Source organism: Chiloscyllium punctatum, chromosome 21 (assembly GCF_047496795.1).
Source record: "Chiloscyllium punctatum isolate Juve2018m chromosome 21, sChiPun1.3, whole genome shotgun sequence".
Taxonomy (NCBI): Eukaryota; Metazoa; Chordata; class Chondrichthyes; order Orectolobiformes; family Hemiscylliidae; genus Chiloscyllium; species Chiloscyllium punctatum.
In genome coordinates, this window is record NC_092759.1 from 21,687,531 (window position 1) to 21,714,371 (window position 26,841).

At 56.3% G+C, this 26,841-nt stretch overlaps 1 protein-coding gene across 1 annotated transcript; it reads right to left on the bottom strand.

Moving 5' to 3' along the window:
- Positions 1–157: 157 nt before the first annotated feature.
- LOC140492385 (uncharacterized) lies at positions 158–24,589 on the bottom strand. Its single transcript, XM_072591302.1, has 4 exons — positions 24,375–24,589; positions 23,871–23,959; positions 3,049–3,198; positions 158–766 (listed from the first exon to the last, which is right to left on the bottom strand). The coding sequence occupies exons 1-4, from the start codon at positions 24,418–24,420 to the stop codon at positions 371–373; spliced, it is 681 nt and encodes a 226-aa protein (XP_072447403.1). The 5' UTR covers positions 24,421–24,589; the 3' UTR covers positions 158–370.
- Between the last annotated feature and the right edge of the window lie 2,252 nt (positions 24,590–26,841).

The window sequence follows — 26,841 nt, forward strand, 5'->3', positions numbered from 1 at the left end:
GGGCACTGTCGGAGGGTCAGTGCTGAGGGAGCGACGCACTGTCGGAGGGTCAGTGCTGAGGGAGTGGGCACTGTCGGAGGGTCAGTGCTGAGGGAGTGGGCACTTTCAGAGGGTCAGTGCTGAGGGAGTGGGCACTGTCGGAGGGTCAGTGCTGAGGGAGTGGGCACTGTCGGAGGGTCAGTGCTGAGGGAGTGGGCACTGTCGGAGGGTCAGTGCTGAGGGAGTGGGCACTGTCGGAGGGTCAGTGCTGAGGGAGCAACGCACTGTCGGAGGGTCAGTGCTGAGGGAGTGGGCACTGTCGGAGGGTCAGTGCTGAGGGAGTGGGGGTCAGGAGGCTTGTTGAGCTGTCACATGTCGGTGAGGGGGGCTGTTACAGGACAGAGGGGTTGGGCTGGATCCTACACGAGGGGCTGTGCCTCGGACTGACCGTGAGGCAGCGATAACAGAAGGAACAGCGGCAGTACGGGCACAGGATGTTGTTACAGCCTCCAGCATGGCCGAGGAGGTTCTGACAACCAGGACACTTCCGGACTCTCGGACACTGGTGGACCGCGCTCCGCACAGACTCAATGACAGAGCAGGATCTCAGCAGGAGCAGGGAGCTGCAGTCGGAATATCCACATCGGTCTCCCTGACTCCCAGTCCATTCCCGGAGGCAATCCCAACAGAAACGGCAATCCTTCCCCCCGGAACAGGGACATGACGGACAGGTGACTATTAACTCACTCTTCGACAGACGCTGCATCAGACGGGAACACGCTGGGCACTGCAGGGAACAGGGACAGCACGGGGTTAGAGACAGGGGAAAGCTCCCTCTACATTGTCCCCCCCCATCAAACACTCCCAGGGACAGGGACAGCAAGGGGTTAGATAGAGGGGAAAGCTCCCTCCACACTGTCCCCCCATCAAACACTCCCCGGGACAGGGACAGCACGGGGTTAGATACAGAGTAAAGCTCTCTCTACACTGTCCCCCCATCAAACACTCCCAGGGACAGGGACAGCACAGGGTTAGATACAGAGTAAAGCTCCCTCTACACTGTCCTCCCATCAAACACTCCCAGGGACAGAGACAGCACGGGGTTAGATCCAGAGTAAAGCTCTCTCTACACTGCCCCCCCATCAAACACTCCCAGGGACAGGGACAGCACAGGGTTAGATACAGAGTAAAGCTCCCTCTACACTGTCCCCCCATCAAACACTCCCAGGGACAGGGACAGCACGGGGTTACATACAGACTAAAGCTCCCTCTACACTGTCCCCCCATCAAACACTCCCAGGGACAGGGACAGCACAGGGTTAGATACAGAGTAAAGCTCCCTCTACACTGTCCCCCCATCAAACACTCCCAGGACAGGGACAGCACGGGGTTAGATCCAGAGTAAAGCTCTCTCTACACTGTCCCCCCATCAAACACTCCCAGGGCCAGGGACAGCACGTGGTTAGATACAGGGTAAAGCTCTCTCTACACTGTCCCCTCATCAAACACTCCCAGGACAGGGACAGCACGGGGTTAGATCCAGAGTAAAGCTCTCTCTACACTGTCCCCCCATCAAACACTCCCAGGGACAGGGTCAGCACGTGGTTAGATACAGGGTAAAGCTCTCTCTACACTGTCCCCTCATCAAACACTCCCAGGACAGGGACAGCACGGGGTTAGATACAGGGTAAAGCTCTCTCTACACTGTCCCCTCATCAAACACTCCCAGGGCCAGGGACAGCACGTGGTTAGATACAGGGTAAAGCTCTCTCTACACTGTCCCCTCATCAAACACTCCCAGGACAGGGACAGCACGGGGTTAGATCCAGAGTAAAGCTCTCTCTACACTGTCCCCCCATCAAACACTCCCAGGACAGGGACAGCACGGGGTTAGATCCAGAGTAAAGCTCTCTCTACACTGTCCCCCCATCAAACACTCCCAGGACAGGGACAGCACGGGGTTAGATCCAGAGTAAAGCTCCCTCTACACTGTCCCCTCATCAAACACTCCCAGGGCCAGGGACAGCACGTGGTTAGATACAGGGTAAAGCTCCCTCTACACTGTCCCCCCATCAAACACTCCCACGGCCAGGGACAGCACGGGGTTAGATACAGGGTAAAGCTCCCTCTACACTGTCCCCCCATCAAACACTCCCAGGACAGGGACAGCGCGGGGTTAGATACAGAGTAAAGCTCCCTCTACACTGTCCCCCCATCAAACACTCCCAGGACAGGGACAGCACGGGGTTAGGTGCAGAGTAAAACTCCCTCTACACTGTCCCCCCATCAAACACTCCCAGGGACAGGGTCAGCATGGGGTTAGACACAGAGTAAAGCTCCCTCTACACTGTCCCCCCATCAAACACTCCCAGGGACATGGTCAGCATGGGGTTAGACACAGAGTAAAGCTCCCTCTACACTGTCCCCCCATCAAACACTCCCAGGGACAGGGTCAGCATGGGGTTAGACACAGAGTAAAGCTCCCTCTACACTGTCCCCCCATCAAACACTCCCAGGGACAGGGTCAGCACGGGGTAGAAATTAGTCTGAGATGTGCAATGATGATGTATAGATTAGATTACATTACAGTGTGGCCATTACATTACGGCCCAACAAGTCCACACCGACCCGCCGAAGCGCACCCACCCAGACCCATTCCCCTACATCTACCCCTTCACCTAACACTATGGGACAATTTCCCACGGCCAGTCCACCCTGAACCTGCACATCCCTGGACTGTGGGAGGAAACCCACACAGACACGGGGGGAATGTACAAACTCCACACGGACAGTGGCCTGAGGCAGGAACTGAACCCGGGTCCCTGGCGCTGTGAGGCAGCAGTGCTAACCACTGAGCCACCCGCAAATACAGAGTAACGATACAGAGTAAAGCTCCCTCGACACTGTCCCCATTGTGCTCCCCTCCCCACACCCCCTCGGCTCCAAGCCAATGCCTGAAGATATTCCCTGAGGAAGGAGCATTCCAAGGGAATCTTACTGAGAGAGAGAGAGAGAGAGAGTGTCGCTGGAGCTGGGGTTGGAGGGAGCCGGGAACACTGGCGCTCTGACCTTGCTGAGGAGGGATGGTTGCTGGCTGTTCCTCTGCAGTTCCCTCTCACACTCCCTCAGCTCATCCTCAGGAAGATCCAGAACCAGGCGCAGCCCCTGCCACGGCATTGCCCCTCCCGGGCAGAGGGTACACACGAAGGAACTATGGCCCTGAGGGGGAATGGAGAGGGGAGGGTAAGGGTCAATCCGGAAATCACATCCCAGCATTCCCCACCTGGGAGAGGGGCAGGGAGGGAGGGAGAGGAGGGAGAGAGAGCAGGGGAGAGAGAAAGAGGTAGGGAGAGGGAGGGAGAGGGAGAGGGAGACAAAGGTGGCCGGGGGTGGGGGGGGAGAACTGGGAGCAGAGAGAGAGACGGAAAAAGACTGAGGGAGAGAAAGTGAGAGATATAATGGGTTACACAGAGAGAGGGGAGTGTGAGTGTGGGGGGAGTGAGGGGGTGTGAGTGTGGGGGGTGAGTGTGAGGGGCGTGTGAGTGTGGGGGGAGTGAGGGGGTGTGAGTGTGGGGGGAGTGAGTGTGAGGGGAGTGAGTGTGAGGGGGTGTGAGTGTGGGGGGTGAGTGTGAGGGGGTGTGAGTGTGGGGGGTGAGTGTGAGGGGCGTGTGAGTGTGAGGGGGTGTGAGTGTGAAGGGGGTGTGAGTGTGGGGCGTGAGTGTGAGGGAGTGTGAGGGGGTGTGAGTGTGAAGGAGGTGTGAGGGGGTGTGAGTGTGAGGGGGTGTGAGTGTGAGGGGGGTGTGAGTGTGAAGGAGGTGTGAGTGTGATGTGAGTGTGAGGGGGTGTGAGTGTGAGGGGGTGTGATTGTGTGGGGGTGTGAGTGTGAGAGAGTGTGAGTGTGAGTGGGTGTGAGTGTGAGAGGAGAATGAGTGTGAGGGGCGAGTGAGTGTGAAGGGGTGTGAGTGTGGGGGGTGTGAGTGTGAGGGGGTTGTGAGCATGAGGAATTATGAGTGAGTGGGGTGTGTGAGTGTGAGGGGGCACAAGTGTGAGGGGGTGTGAGGGTGAGGGGGTTGTGAGTGTGAGGGGAGTGTGAGTGAGGTATGAGTGTGAGGGGGTTGTGAGTATGAGAGGGGTGAGTATGAGGGGGTGTGAGTGTGATGGAGTGTGAGTATGAGGGGGGTTTGAGTGTGAGGGGTGTGGTTATGAGTGGGTGTGAGTGTGACGGGGTGTGAGTGTGAGGGGGTGTGAGTGTGAGGGGGTGTGAGTGTGACGGGGTGTGAGTGTGAGGGGGTGTGAGTGTGAGGGGGTGTGAGTGTGAGTGGGTGTGAGTGTGAGGGGGTGTGAGTGTGAAGGGGATGTGAGTGTGAGGGGGTGTGAGTGTGAAGAGGGTGTGAGTGTGAGGGGCGTGAGTGGGAGAGGGGTGTGAGTGTGATGGAGTGTGAGGGTGAGGGGAGTGTGAGTGTGAGAGGGGTTTGAGTGTGAGGGGGTGTGGTTATGAGTGGGTGTGAGTGTGAGGGGGTGTGAGTGTGAGGGGGTGTGAGTGTGAAGAGGGTGTGAGTGTGAGGGGGTGTGAGTGTGAAGAGGGTGTGAGTGTGAGGGGCGTGAGTGTGAGAGGGGTGTGAGTGTGAGGGGGTGTGAGGGTGAGGGGAGTGTGAGTGTGAGAGGGGTTTGAGTGTGAAGGGGTGTGGTTATGAGTGGGTGTGAGTGTGAGGGGGTGTGAGTGTGAGGGGGTGTGAGTGTGAAGGGGATGTGAGTGTGAGGGGGTGTGAGTGTGAAGAGGGTGTGAGTGTGAGGGGCGTGAGTGTGAGAGGGGTGTGAGTGTGAGGGGGTGTGAGGGTGAGGGGAGTGTGAGTGTGAGGAGCGAGTGAGTGTGAAGGGGTGTGAGTGTGAGGGGGTGTGAGTGTGAGGGGGTTGTGAGCATGAGGAAGTATGAGTGAGTGGGGTGTGTGAGTGTGAGGGGGCACAAGTGTGAGGGGGTGTGAGGGTGAGGGGGTTGTGAGTGTGAGGGGAGTGTGAGTGAGGTATGAGTGTGAGGGGGTTGTCAGTATGAGAGGGGTGAGTATGAGGGGGTGTGGTTATGAGTGGGTGTGAGTGTGATGGAGTGTGAGTGTGAAGAGGGTGTGAGTGTGAGGGGTGTGAGTGTGAGGGGGTGTGAGGGTGAGGGGAGTGTGAGTGTGGGGGGGTTTGAGTGTGGGGGGGATGTGAGTATGAGAGGGTGTGAGTGTGATGATGTGTGAGTGTGAGGGGGTGTGAATGTGAGGGGGGTGTGAGTGTGATGGAGTGTGAGTGTGAGGGGGTGTGAGTTGAAGTGAGTGTGAGTGTGATGGAGTGTGAGTGTGAGGGGGTGTGAGTGTGAAGTGAGTGTGAGGGGGCAGTGAGTGTGGGGGGAGTGAGTGTGAGGGGAGTGAGTGTGAGGGGGTGTGAGTGTGATGGAGTGTGAGTGTGAGGGGGTGTGATTGTGTGGGGGTGTGAGTGTGAGAGAGAGTGAGTGTGAGTGGGAGTGAGTGTGAGGGGGTGTGAGTGTGAGAGGAGTGTGAGTGTGAGGGGCGAGTGAGTGTGAAGGGGTGTGAGTGTGAGGTGAGTGTGAGGGGGTGTGAGTGTGAGGGGGTTGTGAGCATGAGGAAGTATGAGTGAGTGAGGTGTGTGAGTGTGAGGGGGTACAAGTGTGAGGGGGTGTGAGGGTGAGGGGTGTGAGTGTGAGGGGGTTGTGAGCGTGAGGAAGTATGACTGAGTGGGGTGTGTGAGTGTGAGGGGGTACGAGTGTGAGGGGGGTGTGAGGGTGAGGGGGTGTGAAGGTGAGGGGGTTGTGAGTGTGAGGGGAGTGTGAGTGAGGTATGAGTGTGAGGGGGTTGTGAGTATGAGAGGGGTGAGTGTGAGGGGGTGTGAGTGTGATGGAGTGTGAGTGTAACGGGGGTTTGAGTGTGAGGGGCTGTGGTTATGAGTGGGTGTGAGTGTGAGGGGGTGTGAGTGTGATGGAGTGTGAGTGTGAAGTGATTGTGAGTGGGTGTGAATGTGAGAAGGATGTGAGTGTGAGGAGGGTGTGACTGTGAGGGGGTGTGACTGTGAGAGAGTGTGAGTGTGAGGGGGTGTGAGTGTGAGGGTGTGTGTGTGATGGAGTGTGAATGTGAGTGGGTGTTGAGTGTGAGGGGGTGTGAGTGTGAAGAGGGTGTGAGTGTGAGGGGCGTGAGTGTGAGAGGGGTGTGAGTGTGAGGGGGTGTGAGGGTGAGGGGAGTGTGAGTGTGAGGGAGTGTGGATATGAGTGGGTGTGAGTGTGAGGGGGTGTGAGTGTGAGGGGGTGTGAGTGTGAGGGGGTGTGAGTGTGAAGGGGATGTGAGTGTGAGGGGGTGTGAGTGTGAAGAGGGTGTGAGTGTGAGGGGCGTGAGTGTGAGAGGGGTGTGAGTGTGAGGGGGTGTGAGGGTGAGGGGAGTGTGAGTGTGAGGGGCGTGAGTGTGAGAGGGGTGTGAGTGTGAGGGGGTGTGAGGGTGAGGGGAGTGTGAGTGTGAGGGGCGAGTGAGTGTGAAGGGGTGTGAATGTGAGAAGGATGTGAGTGTGAGGAGGGTGTGACTGTGAGGGGGTGTGAGTGTGAGAGACTGTGAGTGTGATGGAGTGTGAATGTGAGTGGGTGTTGAGTGTGAGGGGGGTGTGAGTGTGTGGGGGTGTGAGTGTGAGAGAGTGTGAGTGTGAGTGGGTGTGAGTGTGATGGAGTATGAGTGTGAGGGGGTGTGATTGTGTGGGGGTGTGAGTGTGAGAGAGAGTGAGTGTGAGTGGGAGTGAGTGTGAGGGGGTGTGAGTGTGAGAGGAGTGTGAGTGTGAGGGGCGAGTGAGTGTGAAGGGGTGTGAGTGTGAGGTGAGTGTGAGGGGGTGTGAGTGTGAGGGGGTTGTGAGCATGAGGAAGTATGAGTGAGTGAGGTGTGTGAGTGTGAGGGGGTACAAGTGTGAGGGGGTGTGAGGGTGAGGGGGTTGTGAGTGTGAGGGGAGTGTGAGTGTGAGGGGGGTTTGAGTGTGTGGGGGATGTGAGTATGAGAGGGTGTGAGTGTGATGATGTGTGAGTGTGAGGGGGTGTGAATGTGAGGGGGGTGTGAGTGTGATGGAGTGTGAGTGTGAGGGGGTGTGAGTTGAAGTGAGTGTGAGTGTGATGGAGTGTGAGTGTGAGGGGGTGTGAGTGTGAAGTGAGTGTGAGGGGGCAGTGAGTGTGGGGGGAGTGAGTGTGAGGGGAGTGAGTGTGAGGGGGTGTGAGTGTGATGGAGTGTGAGTGTGAGGGGGTGTGATTGTGTGGGGGTGTGAGTGTGAGAGAGAGTGAGTGTGAGTGTGAGTGAGTGTGAGGGGGTGTGAGTGTGAGAGGAGTGTGAGTGTGAGGGGCGAGTGAGTGTGAAGGGGTGTGAGTGTGAGGTGAGTGTGAGTGTGAGGGGGTTGTGAGCATGAGGAAGTATGAGTGAGTGAGGTGTGTGAGTGTGAGGGGGTACAAGTGTGAGGGGGTGTGAGGGTGAGGGGTGTGAGTGTGAGGGGGTTGTGAGCGTGAGGAAGTATGACTGAGTGGGATGTGTGAGTGTGAGGGGGTACGAGTGTGAGGGGGGTGTGAGGGTGAGGGGGTGTGAAGGTGAGGGGGTTGTGAGTGTGAGGGGAGTGTGAGTGAGGTATGAGTGTGAGGGGGTTGTGAGTATGAGAGGGGTGAGTGTGAGGGGGTGTGAGTGTGATGGAGTGTGAGTGTAACGGGGGTTTGAGTGTGAGGGGCTGTGGTTATGAGTGGGTGTGAGTGTGAGGGGGTGTGAGTGTGATGGAGTGTGAGTGTGAAGTGATTGTGAGTGGGTGTGAATGTGAGAAGGATGTGAGTGTGAGGAGGGTGTGACTGTGAGGGGGTGTGAGTGTGAGAGAGTGTGAGTGTGAGGGGGTGTGAGTGTGAGGGTGTGTGTGTGATGGAGTGTGAATGTGAGTGGGTGTTGAGTGTGAGGGGGTGTGAGTGTGAAGAGGGTGTGAGTGTGAGGGGCGTGAGTGTGAGAGGGGTGTGAGTGTGAGGGGGTGTGAGGGTGAGGGGAGTGTGAGTGTGAGGGGGTGTAGATATGAGTGGGTGTGAGTGTGAGGGGGTGTGAGTGTGAGGGGGTGTGAGTGTGAAGGGGATGTGAGTGTGAGGGGGTGTGAGTGTGAAGAGGGTGTGAGTGTGAGGGGCGTGAGTGTGAGAGGGGTGTGAGTGTGAGGGGGTGTGAGGGTGAGGGGAGTGTGAGTGTGAGGGGCGAGTGAGTGTGAAGGGGTGTGAATGTGAGAAGGATGTGAGTGTGAGGAGGGTGTGACTGTGAGGGGGTGTGAGTGTGAGAGACTGAGTGTGATGGAGTGTGAATGTGAGTGGGTGTTGAGTGTGAGGGGGGTGTGAGTGTGTGGGGGTGTGAGTGTGAGAGAGTGTGAGTGTGAGTGGGTGTGAGTGTGCAGGGGTGTGAGTGTGAGAGTGAGTGTGAGGGGGAGTGAGTGTAGGGGGAGTGAGTGTGAGGGGAGTGAGTGTGAGGGAGTGTGAGTGTGATGGAGTGTGAGGAGATGTGAGTGTGTGGGGGTGTGAGTGTGAGAGAGTGTGAGTGTGAGGGGGTGTGAGTGTGAGGGGGTGTGAGTGTGAGGGGGTTGTGAGCGTGAGGAAGTATGAGTGAGTGGGGTGTGAGTGTAAGGCGGTATGAGTGTGAGTGGGGTGTGAGGGTGAGGGGGTTGTGAGTGTGAGGGGAGTGTGAGTGAGGTATGAGTGTGAGGGGGGTGTGAGTGTGAGAGGGGTGTGAATGTGAGGGGGTGTGAGTGTGAGGGGGTGTGAGTGTGAAGTGAGTGTGAGTGTGAGGGGGGAGTGAGTGTGGGGGTGTGTGAGTGTGATGGAGTGTGAGTGTAAGGGGATGTGAGTGTGAGGGGGGTGTGACTGTGAGGGGTTGTGAGTGTGAGAGAGTGTGAGTGTGAGGGGTATTAGTGTGAGAGGGAGTGTGAGTGTGAGGGGTGTGAGTGTGAGAGTGAGTGTGAGTGTGAGGGGGTGTGACTGTGAGGGGGGTGTGACTGTGAGGGGTTGTGAGTGTGAGAGAGTGTGAGTGTGAGGGGTATTAGTGTGAGAGGGAGTGTGAGTGTGAGGGGGAAGTGAGTGTGGGGGAGTGAGTGTGAGGGGAGTGAGTGTGAGGGGATGTGAGTGTGAGGGGATGTGAGTGTGATGGAGTGTGAGTGTGAAGGGGTGTGAGTGTGAGGGGGTGTGAGTGTGAGAGGAGTGTGAGTGTGAGGGGCGAGTGAGTGTGAAGGGGTGTGAGTGTGAGGTGAGTGTGAGGGGGTGTGAGTGTGAGGGGGTTGTGAGCGTGAGGAAGTATGAGTGAGTGAGGTGTGTGAGTGTGAGGGGGTATAAGTGTGAGGGGTGTGTGAGGGTAAGGGGGTGTGAGGGTGGGGGGGGTTGTGAGTGTCAGGGGAGTGTGAGTGAGGTATGAGTGAGAGGGGATTGTGAGTTTGAGAGGGGTGTGAGTGTGAGGGGGTGTGGTTATGAGTGGGTGTGAGTGTGAGGGAGTGTGAGTGTGATGGAGTGTGAGTGTGAAGTGATTGTGAGTGGGTGTGAGTGTGAGAGGGGTGTGAGTGTGAGGAGGGTGTGAGTGTGAGGGGTGTGAGAGTGAGTGTGAGTGTGGGGGGAGTGAGTGTGGGGGGAGTGAGTGTGAGGGGGAGTGAGAGTGTGGGTGAGTGTGTGATGGAGTGTGAGTGCGTGTTGAGTGTGAGAGGGGTGTGAGTGTGAGAGTGAGTGTGAGGGGGAGTGAGTGTGAGGGGAGTGAGTGTGAGGGGGTGTGAGTGTGATGGAGTGTGAGGTGGTGTGAGTGTGTGGGGGTGTGAGTGTGAGAGAGTGTGAGTGGGTGTGAGTGTGAGTGGGTGTGAGTGTGAGGGGAGTGTGAGTGTGAGGAGATGTGAGTGTGACGGGGCGTGAGTGTGAAGGGGTGTGAGTGTGAGGTGAGTATGAGGTGGTGTGAGTGTGAGGGGGTTGTGAGCGTGAGAAAGTATGAGTGAGTGGGGTGTGTGAGTGTGAGGGGGTACGAGTGTGAGGGGTGTGTGAGGGTGAGGGGGTGTGAGGGTGAGGGGGTGTGAGGGTGAGGGGAGTGTTAGCGAGGTATGAGTGTGAGGGGGGTGTGAGTGTGAGAGGGGTGTGAGTGTGAGGGGGTGTGGTTATGAGTGGGTGTGAGTGTGAGGGAGTGTGAATGTGAGGGGGATGTGAGTGTGATGTGGTGTGAGTGTGAGGGGAGGGTGAGTGTAAGGGGTATGAGTGTGAGGGGGTGTGGGTGTGACGGGGCGTGAGTGTGGGAGGAGTGTGAGTGTGAGGGGCATTAGGGTGAAGGGAGTGTGAGTATGAGTGGGTGTGAGTGCGAGAGGGTGTGAGTGTAATGGAGTTTGAGTGTGAAGGGGTGTGAATGTGAGGGGGGTGTGAGTGTGAGGGGGTGTGAGTGTGGGGGGAGTGAATGTGAGGGGAGTGAGTGTGAGGGGAGTGAGTGTGAGGGGGTGTGAGTGTGATGGGGTGTGAGTGTGAGGGGATGTGAGTGTGAGGTGGGTGTGACTGTGAGGGGTTGAGTGTGAGAGAGTGTAAGGGGGAAGTGAGTGTGGGGGAGTGTGAGAGTGGTGTGAGTATGAGGGAGTGTGAGTGTGAGGGGTGTGTGAGTGTGAGGGGGTGTGAGTGTGAGGGTGGTGTGAGTGTGAGGGGGTGTGAGTGTGAGAGTAAGTGTGAGTGTGAGGGGGGAGTGAGTGTGGGCGGAGTGAGTATGAGGGGGACTGAGTGTGAGGGGGTGTGAGTGTGACAGGGCGTGAGTGTGAGAGGAGTGTGAGTGTGAGGGGTGAGTGAGTGTGAAGGGGTATGAGGGTGAGGGGAATGTGAGGGGGGTGTGAGTATAAGGAGATGTGAGTATGAGGTAGTGTGTGTGTGACGGGGTGTGAGTGTGAGGGAATGTGAGTGTGAGGGGGTGTGAGTGTGAGGGGTGTGTGAGTGTGAGGGGGTGTGAGTGTGAGGGGGGAGTGAGTGTGAGGGGGTGTGAGTGTGAGGGGGTGTGAGTGTGAGAGGGTGCGAGTATGAGTGGGTGTGATTGTGAGGGGGTATGAGTGTAAGGGGTGTGTGAGTGGGAGGGGGTGAGTGAGTGTGAGTGTGAGGGAAGTGTGAGGGGTGAGTGAGTGTGAGTGTGAGGGAAGTGTGAGTGTGAGGGGGTGTGAGTGTGCAGGGGTGTGAGTGTGAGGGGAGTGAGTGTGAGGTATGAGTGTGAGGGGGTTGTGAGTATGAGAGGGGTGAGTGTGAGGGGGTGTGAGTGTGATGGAGTGTGAGTGTAACGGGGGTTTGAGTGTGAGGGGCTGTGGTTATGAGTGGGTGTGAGTGTGAGGGGGTGTGAGTGTGATGGAGTGTGAGTGTGAAGTGATTGTGAGTGGGTGTGAATGTGAGAAGGATGTGAGTGTGAGGAGGGTGTGACTGTGAGGGGGTGTGAGTGTGAGAGAGTGTGAGTGTGAGGGGGTGTGAGTGTGAGGGTGTGTGTGTGATGGAGTGTGAATGTGAGTGGGTGTTGAGTGTGAGGGGGTGTGAGTGTGAAGAGGGTGTGAGTGTGAGGGGCGTGAGTGTGAGAGGGGTGTGAGTGTGAGGGGGTGTGAGGGTGAGGGGAGTGTGAGTGTGAGGGGCGAGTGAGTGTGAAGGGGTGTGAATGTGAGAAGGATGTGAGTGTGAGGAGGGTGTGACTGTGAGGGGGTGTGAGTGTGAGAGACTGAGTGTGATGGAGTGTGAATGTGAGTGGGTGTTGAGTGTGAGGGGGGTGTGAGTGTGTGGGGGTGTGAGTGTGAGAGAGTGTGAGTGTGAGTGGGTGTGAGTGTGCAGGGGTGTGAGTGTGAGAGTGAGTGTGAGGGGGAGTGAGTGTAGGGGGAGTGAGTGTGAGGGGAGTGAGTGTGAGGGAGTGTGAGTGTGATGGAGTGTGAGGAGATGTGAGTGTGTGGGGGTGTGAGTGTGAGAGAGTGTGAGTGTGAGGGGGTGTGAGTGTGAGGGGGTGTGAGTGTGAGGGGGTTGTGAGCGTGAGGAAGTATGAGTGAGTGGGGTGTGAGTGTAAGGCGGTATGAGTGTGAGTGGGGTGTGAGGGTGAGGGGGTTGTGAGTGTGAGGGGAGTGTGAGTGAGGTATGAGTGTGAGGGGGGTGTGAGTGTGAGAGGGGTGTGAGTGTGATGGTGTGTGAGTATGAGGGGTGTGAATGTGAGGGGGTGTGAGTGTGAGGGGGTGTGAGTGTGAAGTGAGTGTGAGTGTGAGGGGGGAGTGAATGTGGGGGTGTGTGAGTGTGATGGAGTGTGAGTGTAAGGGGATGTGAGTGTGAGGGGGGTGTGACTGTGAGGGGTTGTGAGTGTGAGAGAGTGTGAGTGTGAGGGGTATTAGTGTGAGAGGGAGTGTGAGTGTGAGGGGTGTGAGTGTGAGAGTGAGTGTGAGTGTGAGGGGGTGTGACTGTGAGGGGGGTGTGACTTTGAGGGGTTGTGAGTGTGAGAGAGTGTGAGTGTGAGGGGTATTAGTGTGAGAGGGAGTGTGAGTGTGAGGGGAAGTGAGTGTGGGGGAGTGAGTGTGAGGGGAGTGAGTGTGAGGGGATGTGAGTGTGAGGGGATGTGAGTGTGATGGAGTGTGAGTGTGAAGGGGTGTGAGTGTGAGGGGGTGTGAGTGTGAGAGGAGTGTGAGTGTGAGGGGCGAGTGAGTGTGAAGGGGTGTGAGTGTGAGGTGAGTGTGAGGGGGTGTGAGTGTGAGGGGGTTGTGAGCGTGAGGAAGTATGAGTGAGTGAGGTGTGTGAGTGTGAGGGGGTATAAGTGTGAGGGGTGTGTGAGGGTAAGGGGGTGTGAGGGTGGGGGGGGTTGTGAGTGTCAGGGGAGTGTGAGTGAGGTATGAGTGAGAGGGGATTGTGAGTTTGAGAGGGGTGTGAGTGTGAGGGGGTGTGGTTATGAGTGGGTGTGAGTGTGAGGGAGTGTGAGTGTGATGGAGTGTGAGTGTGAAGTGATTGTGAGTGGGTGTGAGTGTGAGAGGGGTGTGAGTGTGAGGAGGGTGTGAGTGTGAGGGGTGTGAGAGTGAGTGTGAGTGTGGGGGGAGTGAGTGTGGGGGGAGTGAGTGTGAGGGGGAGTGAGAGTGTGGGTGAGTGTGTGATGGAGTGTGAGTGCGTGTTGAGTGTGAGAGGGGTGTGAGTGTGAGAGTGAGTGTGAGGGGGAGTGAGTGTGAGGGGAGTGAGTGTGAGGGGGTGTGAGTGTGATGGAGTGTGAGGTGGTGTGAGTGTGTGGGGGTGTGAGTGTGAGAGAGTGTGAGTGGGTGTGAGTGTGAGTGGGTGTGAGTGTGAGGGGAGTGTGAGTGTGAGGGGATGTGAGTGTGACGGGGCGTGAGTGTGAAGGGGTGTGAGTGTGAGGTGAGTATGAGGTGGTGTGAGTGTGAGGGGGTTGTGAGCGTGAGAAAGTATGAGTGAGTGGGGTGTGTGAGTGTGAGGGGGTACGAGTGTGAGGGGTGTGTGAGGGTGAGGGGGTGTGAGGGTGAGGGGGTGTGAGGGTGAGGGGAGTGTTAGCGAGGTATGAGTGTGAGGGGGGTGTGAGTGTGAGAGGGGTGTGAGTGTGAGGGGGTGTGGTTATGAGTGGGTGTGAGTGTGAGGGAGTGTGAATGTGAGGGGGATGTGAGTGTGATGTGGTGTGAGTGTGAGGGGAGGGTGAGTGTAAGGGGTATGAGTGTGAGGGGGTGTGGGTGTGACGGGGCGTGAGTGTGGGAGGAGTGTGAGTGTGAGGGGCATTAGGGTGAAGGGAGTGTGAGTATGAGTGGGTGTGAGTGCGAGAGGGTGTGAGTGTAATGGAGTTTGAGTGTGAAGGGGTGTGAATGTGAGGGGGGTGTGAGTGTGAGGGGGTGTGAGTGTGGGGGGGAGTGAATGTGAGGGGAGTGAGTGTGAGGGGAGTGAGTGTGAGGGGGTGTGAGTGTGATGGGGTGTGAGTGTGAGGGGATGTGAGTGTGAGGTGGGTGTGACTGTGAGGGGTTGAGTGTGAGAGAGTGTAAGGGGGAAGTGAGTGTGGGGGAGTGTGAGAGTGGTGTGAGTATGAGGGAGTGTGAGTGTGAGGGGTGTGTGAGTGTGAGGGGGTGTGAGTGTGAGGGTGGTGTGAGTGTGAGGGGCATTAGGGTGAAGGGAGTGTGAGTATGAGTGGGTGTGAGTGCGAGAGGGTGTGAGTGTAATGGAGTTTGAGTGTGAAGGGGTGTGAATGTGAGGGGGGTGTGAGTGTGAGGGGGTGTGAGTGTGGGGGGAGTGAATGTGAGGGGAGTGAGTGTGAGGGGAGTGAGTGTGAGGGGGTGTGAGTGTGATGGGGTGTGAGTGTGAGGGGATGTGAGTGTGAGGTGGGTGTGACTGTGAGGGGTTGAGTGTGAGAGAGTGTAAGGGGGAAGTGAGTGTGGGGGAGTGTGAGAGTGGTGTGAGTATGAGGGAGTGTGAGTGTGAGGGGTGTGTGAGTGTGAGGGGGTGTGAGTGTGAGGGTGGTGTGAGTGTGAGGGGGTGTGAGTGTGAGGAGGGTGTGACTGTGAGGGGGTGTGAGTGTGAGAGAGTGTAAGTGTGAGGGGGTGTGAGTGTGAGAGTAAGTGTGAGTGTGAGGGGGGAGTGAGTGTGGGCGGAGTGAGTATGAGGGGGACTGAGTGTGAGGGGGTGTGAGTGTGACAGGGCGTGAGTGTGAGAGGAGTGTGAGTGTGAGGGGTGAGTGAGTGTGAAGGGGTATGAGGGTGAGGGGAATGTGAGGGGGGTGTGAGTATAAGGAGATGTGAGTATGAGGTAGTGTGTGTGTGACGGGGTGTGAGTGTGAGGGAATGTGAGTGTGAGGGGGTGTGAGTGTGAGGGGTGTGTGAGTGTGAGGGGGTGTGAGTGTGAGGGGGGAGTGAGTGTGAGGGGGTGTGAGTGTGAGGGGGTGTGAGTGTGAGAGGGTGCGAGTATGAGTGGGTGTGATTGTGAGGGGGTATGAGTGTAAGGGGTGTGTGAGTGGGAGGGGGTGAGTGAGTGTGAGTGTGAGGGAAGTGTGAGGGGTGAGTGAGTGTGAGTGTGAGGGAAGTGTGAGTGTGAGGGGGTGTGAGTGTGCAGGGGTGTGAGTGTGAGGGGAGTGAGTGTGAGGTATGAGTGTGAGGGGGTTGTGAGTATGAGAGGGGTGAGTGTGAGGGGGTGTGAGTGTGATGGAGTGTGAGTGTAACGGGGGTTTGAGTGTGAGGGGCTGTGGTTATGAGTGGGTGTGAGTGTGAGGGGGTGTGAGTGTGATGGAGTGTGAGTGTGAAGTGATTGTGAGTGGGTGTGAATGTGAGAAGGATGTGAGTGTGAGGAGGGTGTGACTGTGAGGGGGTGTGAGTGTGAGAGAGTGTGAGTGTGAGGGGGTGTGAGTGTGAGGGTGTGTGTGTGATGGAGTGTGAATGTGAGTGGGTGTTGAGTGTGAGGGGGTGTGAGTGTGAAGAGGGTGTGAGTGTGAGGGGCGTGAGTGTGAGAGGGGTGTGAGTGTGAGGGGGTGTGAGGGTGAGGGGAGTGTGAGTGTGAGGGGGTGTAGATATGAGTGGGTGTGAGTGTGAGGGGGTGTGAGTGTGAGGGGGTGTGAGTGTGAAGGGGATGTGAGTGTGAGGGGGTGTGAGTGTGAAGAGGGTGTGAGTGTGAGGGGCGTGAGTGTGAGAGGGGTGTGAGTGTGAGGGGGTGTGAGGGTGAGGGGAGTGTGAGTGTGAGGGGCGAGTGAGTGTGAAGGGGTGTGAATGTGAGAAGGATGTGAGTGTGAGGAGGGTGTGACTGTGAGGGGGTGTGAGTGTGAGAGACTGAGTGTGATGGAGTGTGAATGTGAGTGGGTGTTGAGTGTGAGGGGGGTGTGAGTGTGTGGGGGTGTGAGTGTGAGAGAGTGTGAGTGTGAGTGGGTGTGAGTGTGCAGGGGTGTGAGTGTGAGAGTGAGTGTGAGGGGGAGTGAGTGTAGGGGGAGTGAGTGTGAGGGGAGTGAGTGTGAGGGAGTGTGAGTGTGATGGAGTGTGAGGAGATGTGAGTGTGTGGGGGTGTGAGTGTGAGAGAGTGTGAGTGTGAGGGGGTGTGAGTGTGAGGGGGTGTGAGTGTGAGGGGGTTGTGAGCGTGAGGAAGTATGAGTGAGTGGGGTGTGAGTGTAAGGCGGTATGAGTGTGAGTGGGGTGTGAGGGTGAGGGGGTTGTGAGTGTGAGGGGAGTGTGAGTGAGGTATGAGTGTGAGGGGGGTGTGAGTGTGAGAGGGGTGTGAGTGTGATGGTGTGTGAGTATGAGGGGTGTGAATGTGAGGGGGTGTGAGTGTGAGGGGGTGTGAGTGTGAAGTGAGTGTGAGTGTGAGGGGGGAGTGAATGTGGGGGTGTGTGAGTGTGATGGAGTGTGAGTGTAAGGGGATGTGAGTGTGAGGGGGGTGTGACTGTGAGGGGTTGTGAGTGTGAGAGAGTGTGAGTGTGAGGGGTATTAGTGTGAGAGGGAGTGTGAGTGTGAGGGGTGTGAGTGTGAGAGTGAGTGTGAGTGTGAGGGGGTGTGACTGTGAGGGGGGTGTGACTTTGAGGGGTTGTGAGTGTGAGAGAGTGTGAGTGTGAGGGGTATTAGTGTGAGAGGGAGTGTGAGTGTGAGGGGGAAGTGAGTGTGGGGGAGTGAGTGTGAGGGGAGTGAGTGTGAGGGGATGTGAGTGTGAGGGGATGTGAGTGTGATGGAGTGTGAGTGTGAAGGGGTGTGAGTGTGAGGGGGTGTGAGTGTGAGAGGAGTGTGAGTGTGAGGGGCGAGTGAGTGTGAAGGGGTGTGAGTGTGAGGTGAGTGTGAGGGGGTGTGAGTGTGAGGGGGTTGTGAGCGTGAGGAAGTATGAGTGAGTGAGGTGTGTGAGTGTGAGGGGGTATAAGTGTGAGGGGTGTGTGAGGGTAAGGGGGTGTGAGGGTGGGGGGGGTTGTGAGTGTCAGGGGAGTGTGAGTGAGGTATGAGTGAGAGGGGATTGTGAGTTTGAGAGGGGTGTGAGTGTGAGGGGGTGTGGTTATGAGTGGGTGTGAGTGTGAGGGAGTGTGAGTGTGATGGAGTGTGAGTGTGAAGTGATTGTGAGTGGGTGTGAGTGTGAGAGGGGTGTGAGTGTGAGGAGGGTGTGAGTGTGAGGGGTGTGAGAGTGAGTGTGAGTGTGGGGGGAGTGAGTGTGGGGGGAGTGAGTGTGAGGGGGAGTGAGAGTGTGGGTGAGTGTGTGATGGAGTGTGAGTGCGTGTTGAGTGTGAGAGGGGTGTGAGTGTGAGAGTGAGTGTGAGGGGGAGTGAGTGTGAGGGGAGTGAGTGTGAGGGGGTGTGAGTGTGATGGAGTGTGAGGTGGTGTGAGTGTGTGGGGGTGTGAGTGTGAGAGAGTGTGAGTGGGTGTGAGTGTGAGTGGGTGTGAGTGTGAGGGGAGTGTGAGTGTGAGGGGATGTGAGTGTGACGGGGCGTGAGTGTGAAGGGGTGTGAGTGTGAGGTGAGTATGAGGTGGTGTGAGTGTGAGGGGGTTGTGAGCGTGAGAAAGTATGAGTGAGTGGGGTGTGTGAGTGTGAGGGGGTACGAGTGTGAGGGGTGTGTGAGGGTGAGGGGGTGTGAGGGTGAGGGGGTGTGAGGGTGAGGGGAGTGTTAGCGAGGTATGAGTGTGAGGGGGGTGTGAGTGTGAGAGGGGTGTGAGTGTGAGGGGGTGTGGTTATGAGTGGGTGTGAGTGTGAGGGAGTGTGAATGTGAGGGGGATGTGAGTGTGATGTGGTGTGAGTGTGAGGGGAGGGTGAGTGTAAGGGGTATGAGTGTGAGGGGGTGTGGGTGTGACGGGGCGTGAGTGTGGGAGGAGTGTGAGTGTGAGGGGCATTAGGGTGAAGGGAGTGTGAGTATGAGTGGGTGTGAGTGCGAGAGGGTGTGAGTGTAATGGAGTTTGAGTGTGAAGGGGTGTGAATGTGAGGGGGGTGTGAGTGTGAGGGGGTGTGAGTGTGGGGGGGAGTGAATGTGAGGGGAGTGAGTGTGAGGGGAGTGAGTGTGAGGGGGTGTGAGTGTGATGGGGTGTGAGTGTGAGGGGATGTGAGTGTGAGGTGGGTGTGACTGTGAGGGGTTGAGTGTGAGAGAGTGTAAGGGGGAAGTGAGTGTGGGGGAGTGTGAGAGTGGTGTGAGTATGAGGGAGTGTGAGTGTGAGGGGTGTGTGAGTGTGAGGGGGTGTGAGTGTGAGGGTGGTGTGAGTGTGAGGGGCATTAGGGTGAAGGGAGTGTGAGTATGAGTGGGTGTGAGTGCGAGAGGGTGTGAGTGTAATGGAGTTTGAGTGTGAAGGGGTGTGAATGTGAGGGGGGTGTGAGTGTGAGGGGGTGTGAGTGTGGGGGGAGTGAATGTGAGGGGGTGTGAGTGTGAGGGGGTGTGAGTGTGAAGTGAGTGTGAGTGTGAGGGGGGAGTGAATGTGGGGGTGTGTGAGTGTGATGGAGTGTGAGTGTAAGGGGATGTGAGTGTGAGGGGGGTGTGACTGTGAGGGGTTGTGAGTGTGAGAGAGTGTGAGTGTGAGGGGTATTAGTGTGAGAGGGAGTGTGAGTGTGAGGGGTGTGAGTGTGAGGGGGGTGTGAGTGTGAGGGGGTGTGAGTGTGGGGGGAGTGAATGTGAGGGGTGTGTGAGTGTGAGGGGAGGATGAGTGTAAGGAGGTGTGAGTGTGAGGGGGTGTGGGTGTGACAGGGCATGATGTGAGAGGAGTGTGAGTGTGAGGGGTGAGTGAGTGTGAAGGGGTGTGAGTGTGAGGTGAGTGTGAGGAGGTGTGAGTGTGAGGGGGTTGTGAGTGTGAGAGGGGTGTGAGGATGACAGGGTGTGATGGTGAGGAGAGTGTGAGAGGATGTGAGTGTGAGTGTGAGTGGGTGTGAGGGGATGTGGGTGTGAGGGGGTGTGAGTGTGAGGTGGGTGGGACTGTGAGGGGGAGTGAGTGTGAGGGGATGCAAGTATGAGGGGGGTGTGAGTGTGAAGGGGTTTGAGTGTGATGGAGTGTGAGTGTGAGGGGGGTGTGTGAGGCTGTGAGTGTGAGAGAGTGTGAGTGTGAGTGGGTGTGAGGGGGTGTGAGTGTGAGGAGGCTATGACTGTGAGGGGGTGTGAGTGTGAGTGTGAGGGGTTGTGAGTGTGAGGGGGTTGTGAGTGTGAGGGAGTGTGAGTGAGTGGGGGTGAGAGTGAGTGGGGGTGAGAGTGTGAGGGAGTGTGAGTGTGAGGGGCATGTGAGGGTGAGGGTGTGTGAGGGTGAGGGGATTGTGAGGGGGTTGTGAGTGTGAGTGGATGTGAGTACGGGGGTGCATGTGAGGGGGTGTGAGTATGAGAGGGTGCGAGTATGAGTGGGTGTGATTGTGAGGGGGTATGAGTGTAAGGGGTGTGTGAGTGTGAGGGGTGAGTGAGTGTGAGTGTGAGGGAAGTGTGAGTGTGAGGGGGTGTGAGTGTGAGGGGGTGAGTGTGCAGGGGTGTGAGTGTGCGGGGAGTGAGTATGAGGGGTTGTGAGTGTGATAGAGTGTGAGTGTGATGGGGTATGAGTGTGAGAGAGTGTGAGGGGGTGTGAGTGTGAAAGGGTGTATGTGTGAGGGGCAGGTGAGTGTGAAGGGGTGTGGGTGTGAGGTGAGTGTGAATGCGAGGGGGTGTGAATGAGTCTGGGGTTTGAGTATGAGGGGGTGTGAGTGTAAGGGGTGTGTGAGTGTGAGGGGTGTGTGAGTGTGAGGGGGTGTGAGTGTGAGGGAATATGAGTATGGGGGGTGCTTGTGAGTGGGTGTGAGAGTGAGGGGGTGCAAGTATGAGTGGGTGTGAGTGTGAGGGGTGTGTGAGTGTGAGGGGGTATGAGTGTGAGGGTGTGTGAGTGTCAGGGGTGTGAGTGTGAGGGGGTGGGAGTGTGAGGGGGTGGGATTGTGAGGGGGTGTAAGTGTGAGGGGGTGTGAGTGTGAGGGGGTGTGAGTGTGAGGGAGGTGTGAGTTTGGGGGGGTGTGAGTGTGAGGGGCTGTGAGTGTGAGAGAGTGTGAGGGGGTGTGAGTGTGGGGGTGTGTGAGTGTGAGGAGGGTGTGACTGTGAGGGGGTGTGAGTGTGAGGGGGGTATGAATGTGAGGGGGTGTGAGTACGAGGGGTGTGTGAGTGTGATGGGGTGTGAGTGTGAGGGGGTGTGAGTGTGAGGGGGGAGTGAGTGTAAGGGGGTGTGAGTGTGATGGAGTGTGTGAGGGGGTGAGTGTGTGGGGGTGAGTGAGTCTGAAGGGGTGTGAGGTGAGTGTGAATGCGAGGGGGTGTGAGTGAGTGGGGTGTGTGTGTGAGGGGGTGTGAGTGTGAGGGGGTGTGAGTGTGAGGGGGGAGTGAGTGTAAGGGGGTGTGAGTGTGATGGAGTGTGTGAGGGGGTGAGTGTGTGGGGTGAGTGAGTCTGAAGGGGTGTGAGGTGAGTGTGAATGCGAGGGGGTGTGAGTGAGTGGGGTGTGTGTGTGAGGGGGTGTGAGTGTGAGGGAGGTGTGAGTGTGGGGGTGTGTGAGTGTGAGGGGCTGTGAGTGTGAGAGAGTGTGAGGGGGTGTGAGTGTGGGGGGTGTGAGTGTGAGGAGGGTGTGACTCTGAGGGGGTGTGAGTGTGAGGGGGGTATGAATGTGAGGGGGTGTGAGTATGAGGGGTGTGTGAGTGTGATGGAGTGTGGGAGTGAGGGGGGTGTGAGTGTGAGGGGGTGTGAGTGTGAGGGGGTGTGAGTGTGATGGAGTGTGAGAGTGAGGGGGGTGTGAGTGTGAGGGGGTGGGATCCTGCGGGGGTGTAAGTATGAGGGGGTGTGAGTGTGTGGGGGTGTGAGTGTGAGGGGTGAGTGAGAGTGAAGGGGTGTGAGTGTAAGGGCGGTGTGAGGGTGAGGGGATGTGAAGGTGAGGTGAATGTGAGGGGGGTGTGAGTGTGAGGGTGTGTGAGTGTAGGGTGTGTGTGTGAGGGAGGTGTGAGTGTGAGGGGGTGTGAGTGTGAGGGGCTGTGAGTGTGAGAGAGTGTGAGGGGGTGTGAGTGTGGGTGTGTGTGAGTGTGAGGGGGGTATGAATGTGAGGGGGTGTGAATATGAGGGGGGTGTGAGTGTGATGGAGTGTGAATGTGGGGTGTGTGAGTGTGAGGGGATGTGAGTGTGATGGAGTGTGAGTGTGAGGGGGTGTGAGTGTGAGTGAGTGTGGGGGTGTGTGAGTGTGAGGAGGGTGTGACTGTGAGGGGGTGTGAGTGTGAGGGGGATATGAGTGTGAAGGGGTATGAGTATGAGGGGGTGTGAGTGTGAGGGGGTGTGAATGTGAGTGTGGGGGTGTGTGAGTGTGAGAAGGGTGTGAGTGTGAGGGGGTGTGAGTGTGAGGGGTATGAGTGTGAGAGGGATGTGAGTGTGAGGGGGGTGTGAGTGTGAGGCAGTGTGAGTGTGAAGGAGGTGTGAGCGTGAGGGGGTATGAGTGTGAGTGTGAGTGGGTGTGAGTGTGAAGGGGTGTGAGTGTGAGTGTGAGACGGTGTGAAGGTGAGGTGGTGTGTGTGAGGGGTGTGTGAGTGTGTGGGTGTGTGAGTGTGAGAAGGGTGTGACTGTGAGGGGGTGTGAGTGTGAGGGGTATGAGTGTAAGCGAGTGTATGTGTGTGGGGGGTCAGTGTGAGGGGGTGTGAGTGAGGGGTGTGAGTGTGAGAGGGATGTGAGTGTGAGGCAGTGTGAGTGTGAGGGAGGTGTGAGTGTGAGGGGGGTATGAGTGTGAGTGTGAGTGAGTGTGAGGGTGAGGTGGGGTGTGTGTGAGGGGGGTGTGAGTGTGGGGGGGTGTGAGTGTGAGAAGGGTGTGACTGTGAGAGGGTGTGAGTGTGAGGGGGTATGAATGTGAGAGAGTGTGCGTGTGAGGGGGTGAGTGTGAGGGGGTGTGACTGTGAGGGTTGTGAGTGTGAGGCAGTGTGAGTGTGGGGGAGGTGTGAGTGTGAGTGGGGTAGGAGTGTGAGTGGGTGTGAGTGTGAAGGGGTGTGAGTGTGAGACGGTGTGAGGGTGAGGTGGTGTGTGTGTGAGGGGGGTGTGAGTGTGAGGGGCTGTGAGTGTGAGGGGGTATGAGTGTGAAGGGGGTGTGAGTGTGAAGGGGGTGTGAGTGTGAGGGTGAGGGTGTGAGTGTGAGGGTGAGGGTGTGAGTGTGAGGGGGTGTGAGTGTGAGGGTGAGGGTGTGAGTGTGAGGGTGAGGGTGTGAGTGTGAGGGGGTGTGAGTGTGAGGGTGAAGGGTTCAGTCAGACTGAGGGCGAAGGGGTTGGTGAGTTATAGTTGGATTGTCCATTGCACACTTCACTCACACACTCACATAGACACACACACACAGACACATAGACACACACTCACACACTCACACAGATACACACTCACAGACACACACTCACAGACACACACTCACACACTCACACAGATACACACTCACAGACACACACTCACAGACACACACTCACAGACACACATAGACACACACACACAGACACACACTCACAGACACACACTCACAGACGCACACTCACACACTCACATAGACACACACTCACACAGACACACACTCACACACTCACATAGACACACACTCACACAGACATACAGACACACACTCACACAGACACACACTCACACTCACATAGACACACACTCACACACTCACATAGACACACACACACTCACACACTCACATAGACTCACACTCACACAGACACACAGACACACACACAGACATACAGACACACACTCACACAGGCACACATTCACATAGACACACACTCACATAAACTCACACTCACACAGACACACACTCACACAGACACACACTCACACACTCACATAGACACACTCACACAGACATACAGACACACACTCACACAGACACACACTCACACAGACACACAGACACACACACACACATACACTCACACAGACACACACTCACACATTCACCCACAGACACGCACTCACACGGATACATACTCACACAGACACACACTCACACAGACATACTCTCACACAGACACACAGACACACACTCACACACTCACACAGACACACAGGCACACACACACAGTCACACAGACACACACACACTCACACACTCACACTCACACAGACACACACACACACATACACTCACACAGACACACACTCACACATTCACCCACAGACACGCACTCACACGGATACATACTCACACAGACACACACTCACACAGACATACTCTCACACAGACACAGACACACACTCACACACTCACACAGACACACAGGCACACACACACAGTCACACAGACACACAGACACATACTCACACAGACACACACTCACACAGTCACACACTCACACAGACATACCCTCACACAGACACACAGACACACACTCACACACTCACACAGACACACAGGCACACACACACAGTCACACAGACACACAGACACACACTCACACACTCACACTCACACAGACACACACACACACATACACTCACACAGACACACACTCACACATTCACCCACAGACACGCACTCACACGGATACATACTCACACAGACACACACTCACACAGACATACTCTCACACAGACACAGACACACACTCACACAGACACACAGGCACACACACACAGTCACACAGACACACAGACACACAGACACATACTCACACAGACACACACTCACACAGTCACACACTCACACAGACATACCCTCACACAGACACACAGACACACACTCACACAGACACACAGGCACACACACACAGTCACATAGACACACAGACACACACTTACACAGTCACACACACACAGACACACACACACACACACACAGGCACACACACAGACACACACATTCACACACAGACACACACTCACACAGACACACACAGACACAGACACACACAGACACACACTCACACAGACACACACAGACACAGACACACACTCACACAGACACACAGGCCTGTACCCCCGGGATAGTAAACGAATGGCCTGCTCACTACCTTGTTCAGCAGCCACTTTACCAACATCCTGAGCTTTCCCACATCGGCGTAGTGTTCACACGGCAACTGCACCACCCGGCACACTGACTCTGTATAGACACAACACCACAGGGTTAGACACCGAGGAAAGCTGCCTCTACACTCTCCCCCCTCCATCAAACACTCCCAGGGACAGGGACAGCATGGGGTTAGATACAGAGTAAAGCTCCCTCTACACTGTCCCCCCATCAAACACTCCCAGGGACAGGGACAGCACGGGGTTAGATACAGAGTAAAGCTCCCTCTACACTCTCCCCCCTCCATCAAACCCTCCCAGGACAGGGACAGCATGGGGTTAGATACAGAGTAAAGCTCCCTCTACACTCGGTGAACAGTGCAGTGTCCAGTCCGAAGGGTAAATTGTGAATATTCCCAGTAAACAGCTGCTTGGTTTTCCCTGGAATGTGAAAGTGGAAGTTTCTCCTCACTGTGAGAGACTGTCTGATTCCTGAGGGACTCACTCACCACTTGGTTTTCTCTGGTAGAAGATGGTTCCTGTCGGTTTCTCCATGCTGGGGGGAGACTGTCCTGCTGGGGGGAGTCTGTCCTGCTGGGGGGAGTCTGTCCTGCTGGGGGGAGACTGTCCTGCTGGGGGGAGACTGCCCTGCTGGGGGGAGTCTGTCCTGCTGGGGGGAGACTGTCCTGCTGGGGGGAGCCCTGCGTCACACCAGAGACTGGGACAGTTGGTGCAGCCTTCACTTCCTCTTCCCCCGAACTGGAATCTCCCTGACAAAATATCACTTTCACTTTCAGTATCACTCTCTCTGTCTCTCTCTCTCTCTCACTGTCTCTGTCTGTCTGTCTGTCTCTCCCTCTCTCTTTTTCTCTCTGTCTCTCTCTTTCTCCCTCCCTCTCTCTCACCCTCTCTGTCTCTCTTCCTCTCTCTCTCTGTGTCTCTCTCTCTCTCCTTCTCTGTCTGCCTGTCTGTCTCTCTCTCTCTCTCTCTCTGTCTCTCTCTCTCTCTCTCGCTGTCTCTCTCTCTCTTTCTCCCTCCCTCTCTCTCACTCTCTCTGTCTCTCTCTGTGTCTCTCTCTCACTCTCTCTGTCTCTCTTCCTCTCTCTCTCTGTGTGTCTCTCTCTCTCTCCTTCTCTGTCTGCCTGTCTGTCTCTCTCTGTGTCTCTCTCTCACTCTCTCTGTCTCTCTCTCTGTGTCTCTCTCTCCTTCTCTGTCTGCCTGTCTTTCTCTCTCTGTGCCTCTCTCACTCTCTCTGTCTCTCTTCCTCTCTCTCTCTGTGTCTCTCTCTCACTCTCTCTGTCTCTCTTCCTCTCTCTCTCTGTGTCTCTCTCTCTCCTTCTCTGCCTGTCTCTCTCTCTGTCACTGTGTCTCTCTGTGTAACAAGCAGTACGGTGTCAAGGTGACAAGATGCTGATAGTGATGTGACCAACATTGCAATTGGAGTCATAGAGATGTACAGCACAGAAACAGACCCTTCGGCCCAACCCGTCCATGCCGACCAGATATCCCAACCCAATCTAGTCCCACTTGCCAGCACCCGGCCCATATCCCTATAAACCCTTCCTATTCATATACCCATCCAAATGCCTCTTAAATGTTGCAATTGTACCAGCCTCCACCACATCCTCTGGCAGCTCATTCCATACACGTACCACCCTCTGCGTGAAAAAGTTGCCCCTTAGGTCTCTTTTATATCTTTCCCCTCTCACCCTAAACCTACGCCCCTCTATTCCTGATGAAGAGCTTTTGCCCAAAACCTCGATTCTCCTGCTCCTTGGATGCTGCCTGACCTGCTGTGCTTTTCCAACCCCACACTATTCCACCCTGATCACCAGCATCTGCAGGACCCACTTCCACCTAAACCTATGCCCCTCTAGTTCTGGACTCCCCGACCCCAGGGAAAAGACTTTGTCTATTTACCCTATCCATGCCCCTCATGATTTTATAAACCTCAATGGGGTCACCCCTCAGCCTCCGATGCTCCAGGGAAAACAGCTCCAGCCTGTTCAGCCTCTCCCTGTAGCTCAAACCCTCCAACCCTGGCAACATCCTTGTAAATCTTTTCTGAACCCTTTCAAGTTTCACAACATCCTTCTGCTGAGTGTTTAAAAATCACAAACACCAGGTTATAGTCCAACAGGTTTATTTGGAAGCTCTAGCTTTCGGAGCGACGCTCCTTCATCAGGTGGTTGTGGAGTATACTTGATGAAGGGGCAGCGCTCCGAAAGCTAGTGCTTCCAAATAAACCTGTTGGACGGTAACCTGGGGGTGTGTGATTTTTAATTTGGTCCACCCCAGTCCAACACCGACTCCTCCACGTCATCCCTCTGTTGAGAGAGTGATCAATATTGGAATTCGATGCTTGCTAGTTTGAGGGGAAATCGATCTCACTGCACCAATGGGACCCCTCCACACCAACCTGATCCAGGTCACTAGCCAAGGGGATTCTGTAGCCACCTAATAGCCCCTGGGTCTGAACCCACACCGACACTGCTCAGCTGAAGTCACCCGCTGCCCACCAACTCAAGAAACACGGTCTAAGCTTTCTCTCGTTTACTGGACAAGAGCCGGGGCCCAGGATTTATCACCCCGTCCCTAGTTGCCCCCCTTGAGAAGGTGGGGGTGAGCTGCCTTCTTGACCCGCTGCAGTCCATGTGCTGGAGGGTAGACCCACAATGTCCCTGAGGGAGGGAATTCCAGGATTCTGACCCAGTCACACTGAGGGAACGGTGATATATTTCCAGGTCGGGATGGTGAGGGGCTCAGAGGAGAACTTGCAGGGGGTGGGGTTCCCATGTACCTGCTGCCCCTTGTCCTTCTAGATGGAAGTGGCCGTGGGTTTGGAAGGTGCTGCCTGAGGATCTTTGGTGAGTTTCTGCAGTGCATCTTGTAGCTGGTACACACTGCTGTTACTGAGCGTCGGGGGGTAAGGGAGGAAGGGGGTGTTTGTGGGTGTGGGGCCAATCAAGCGGAGGC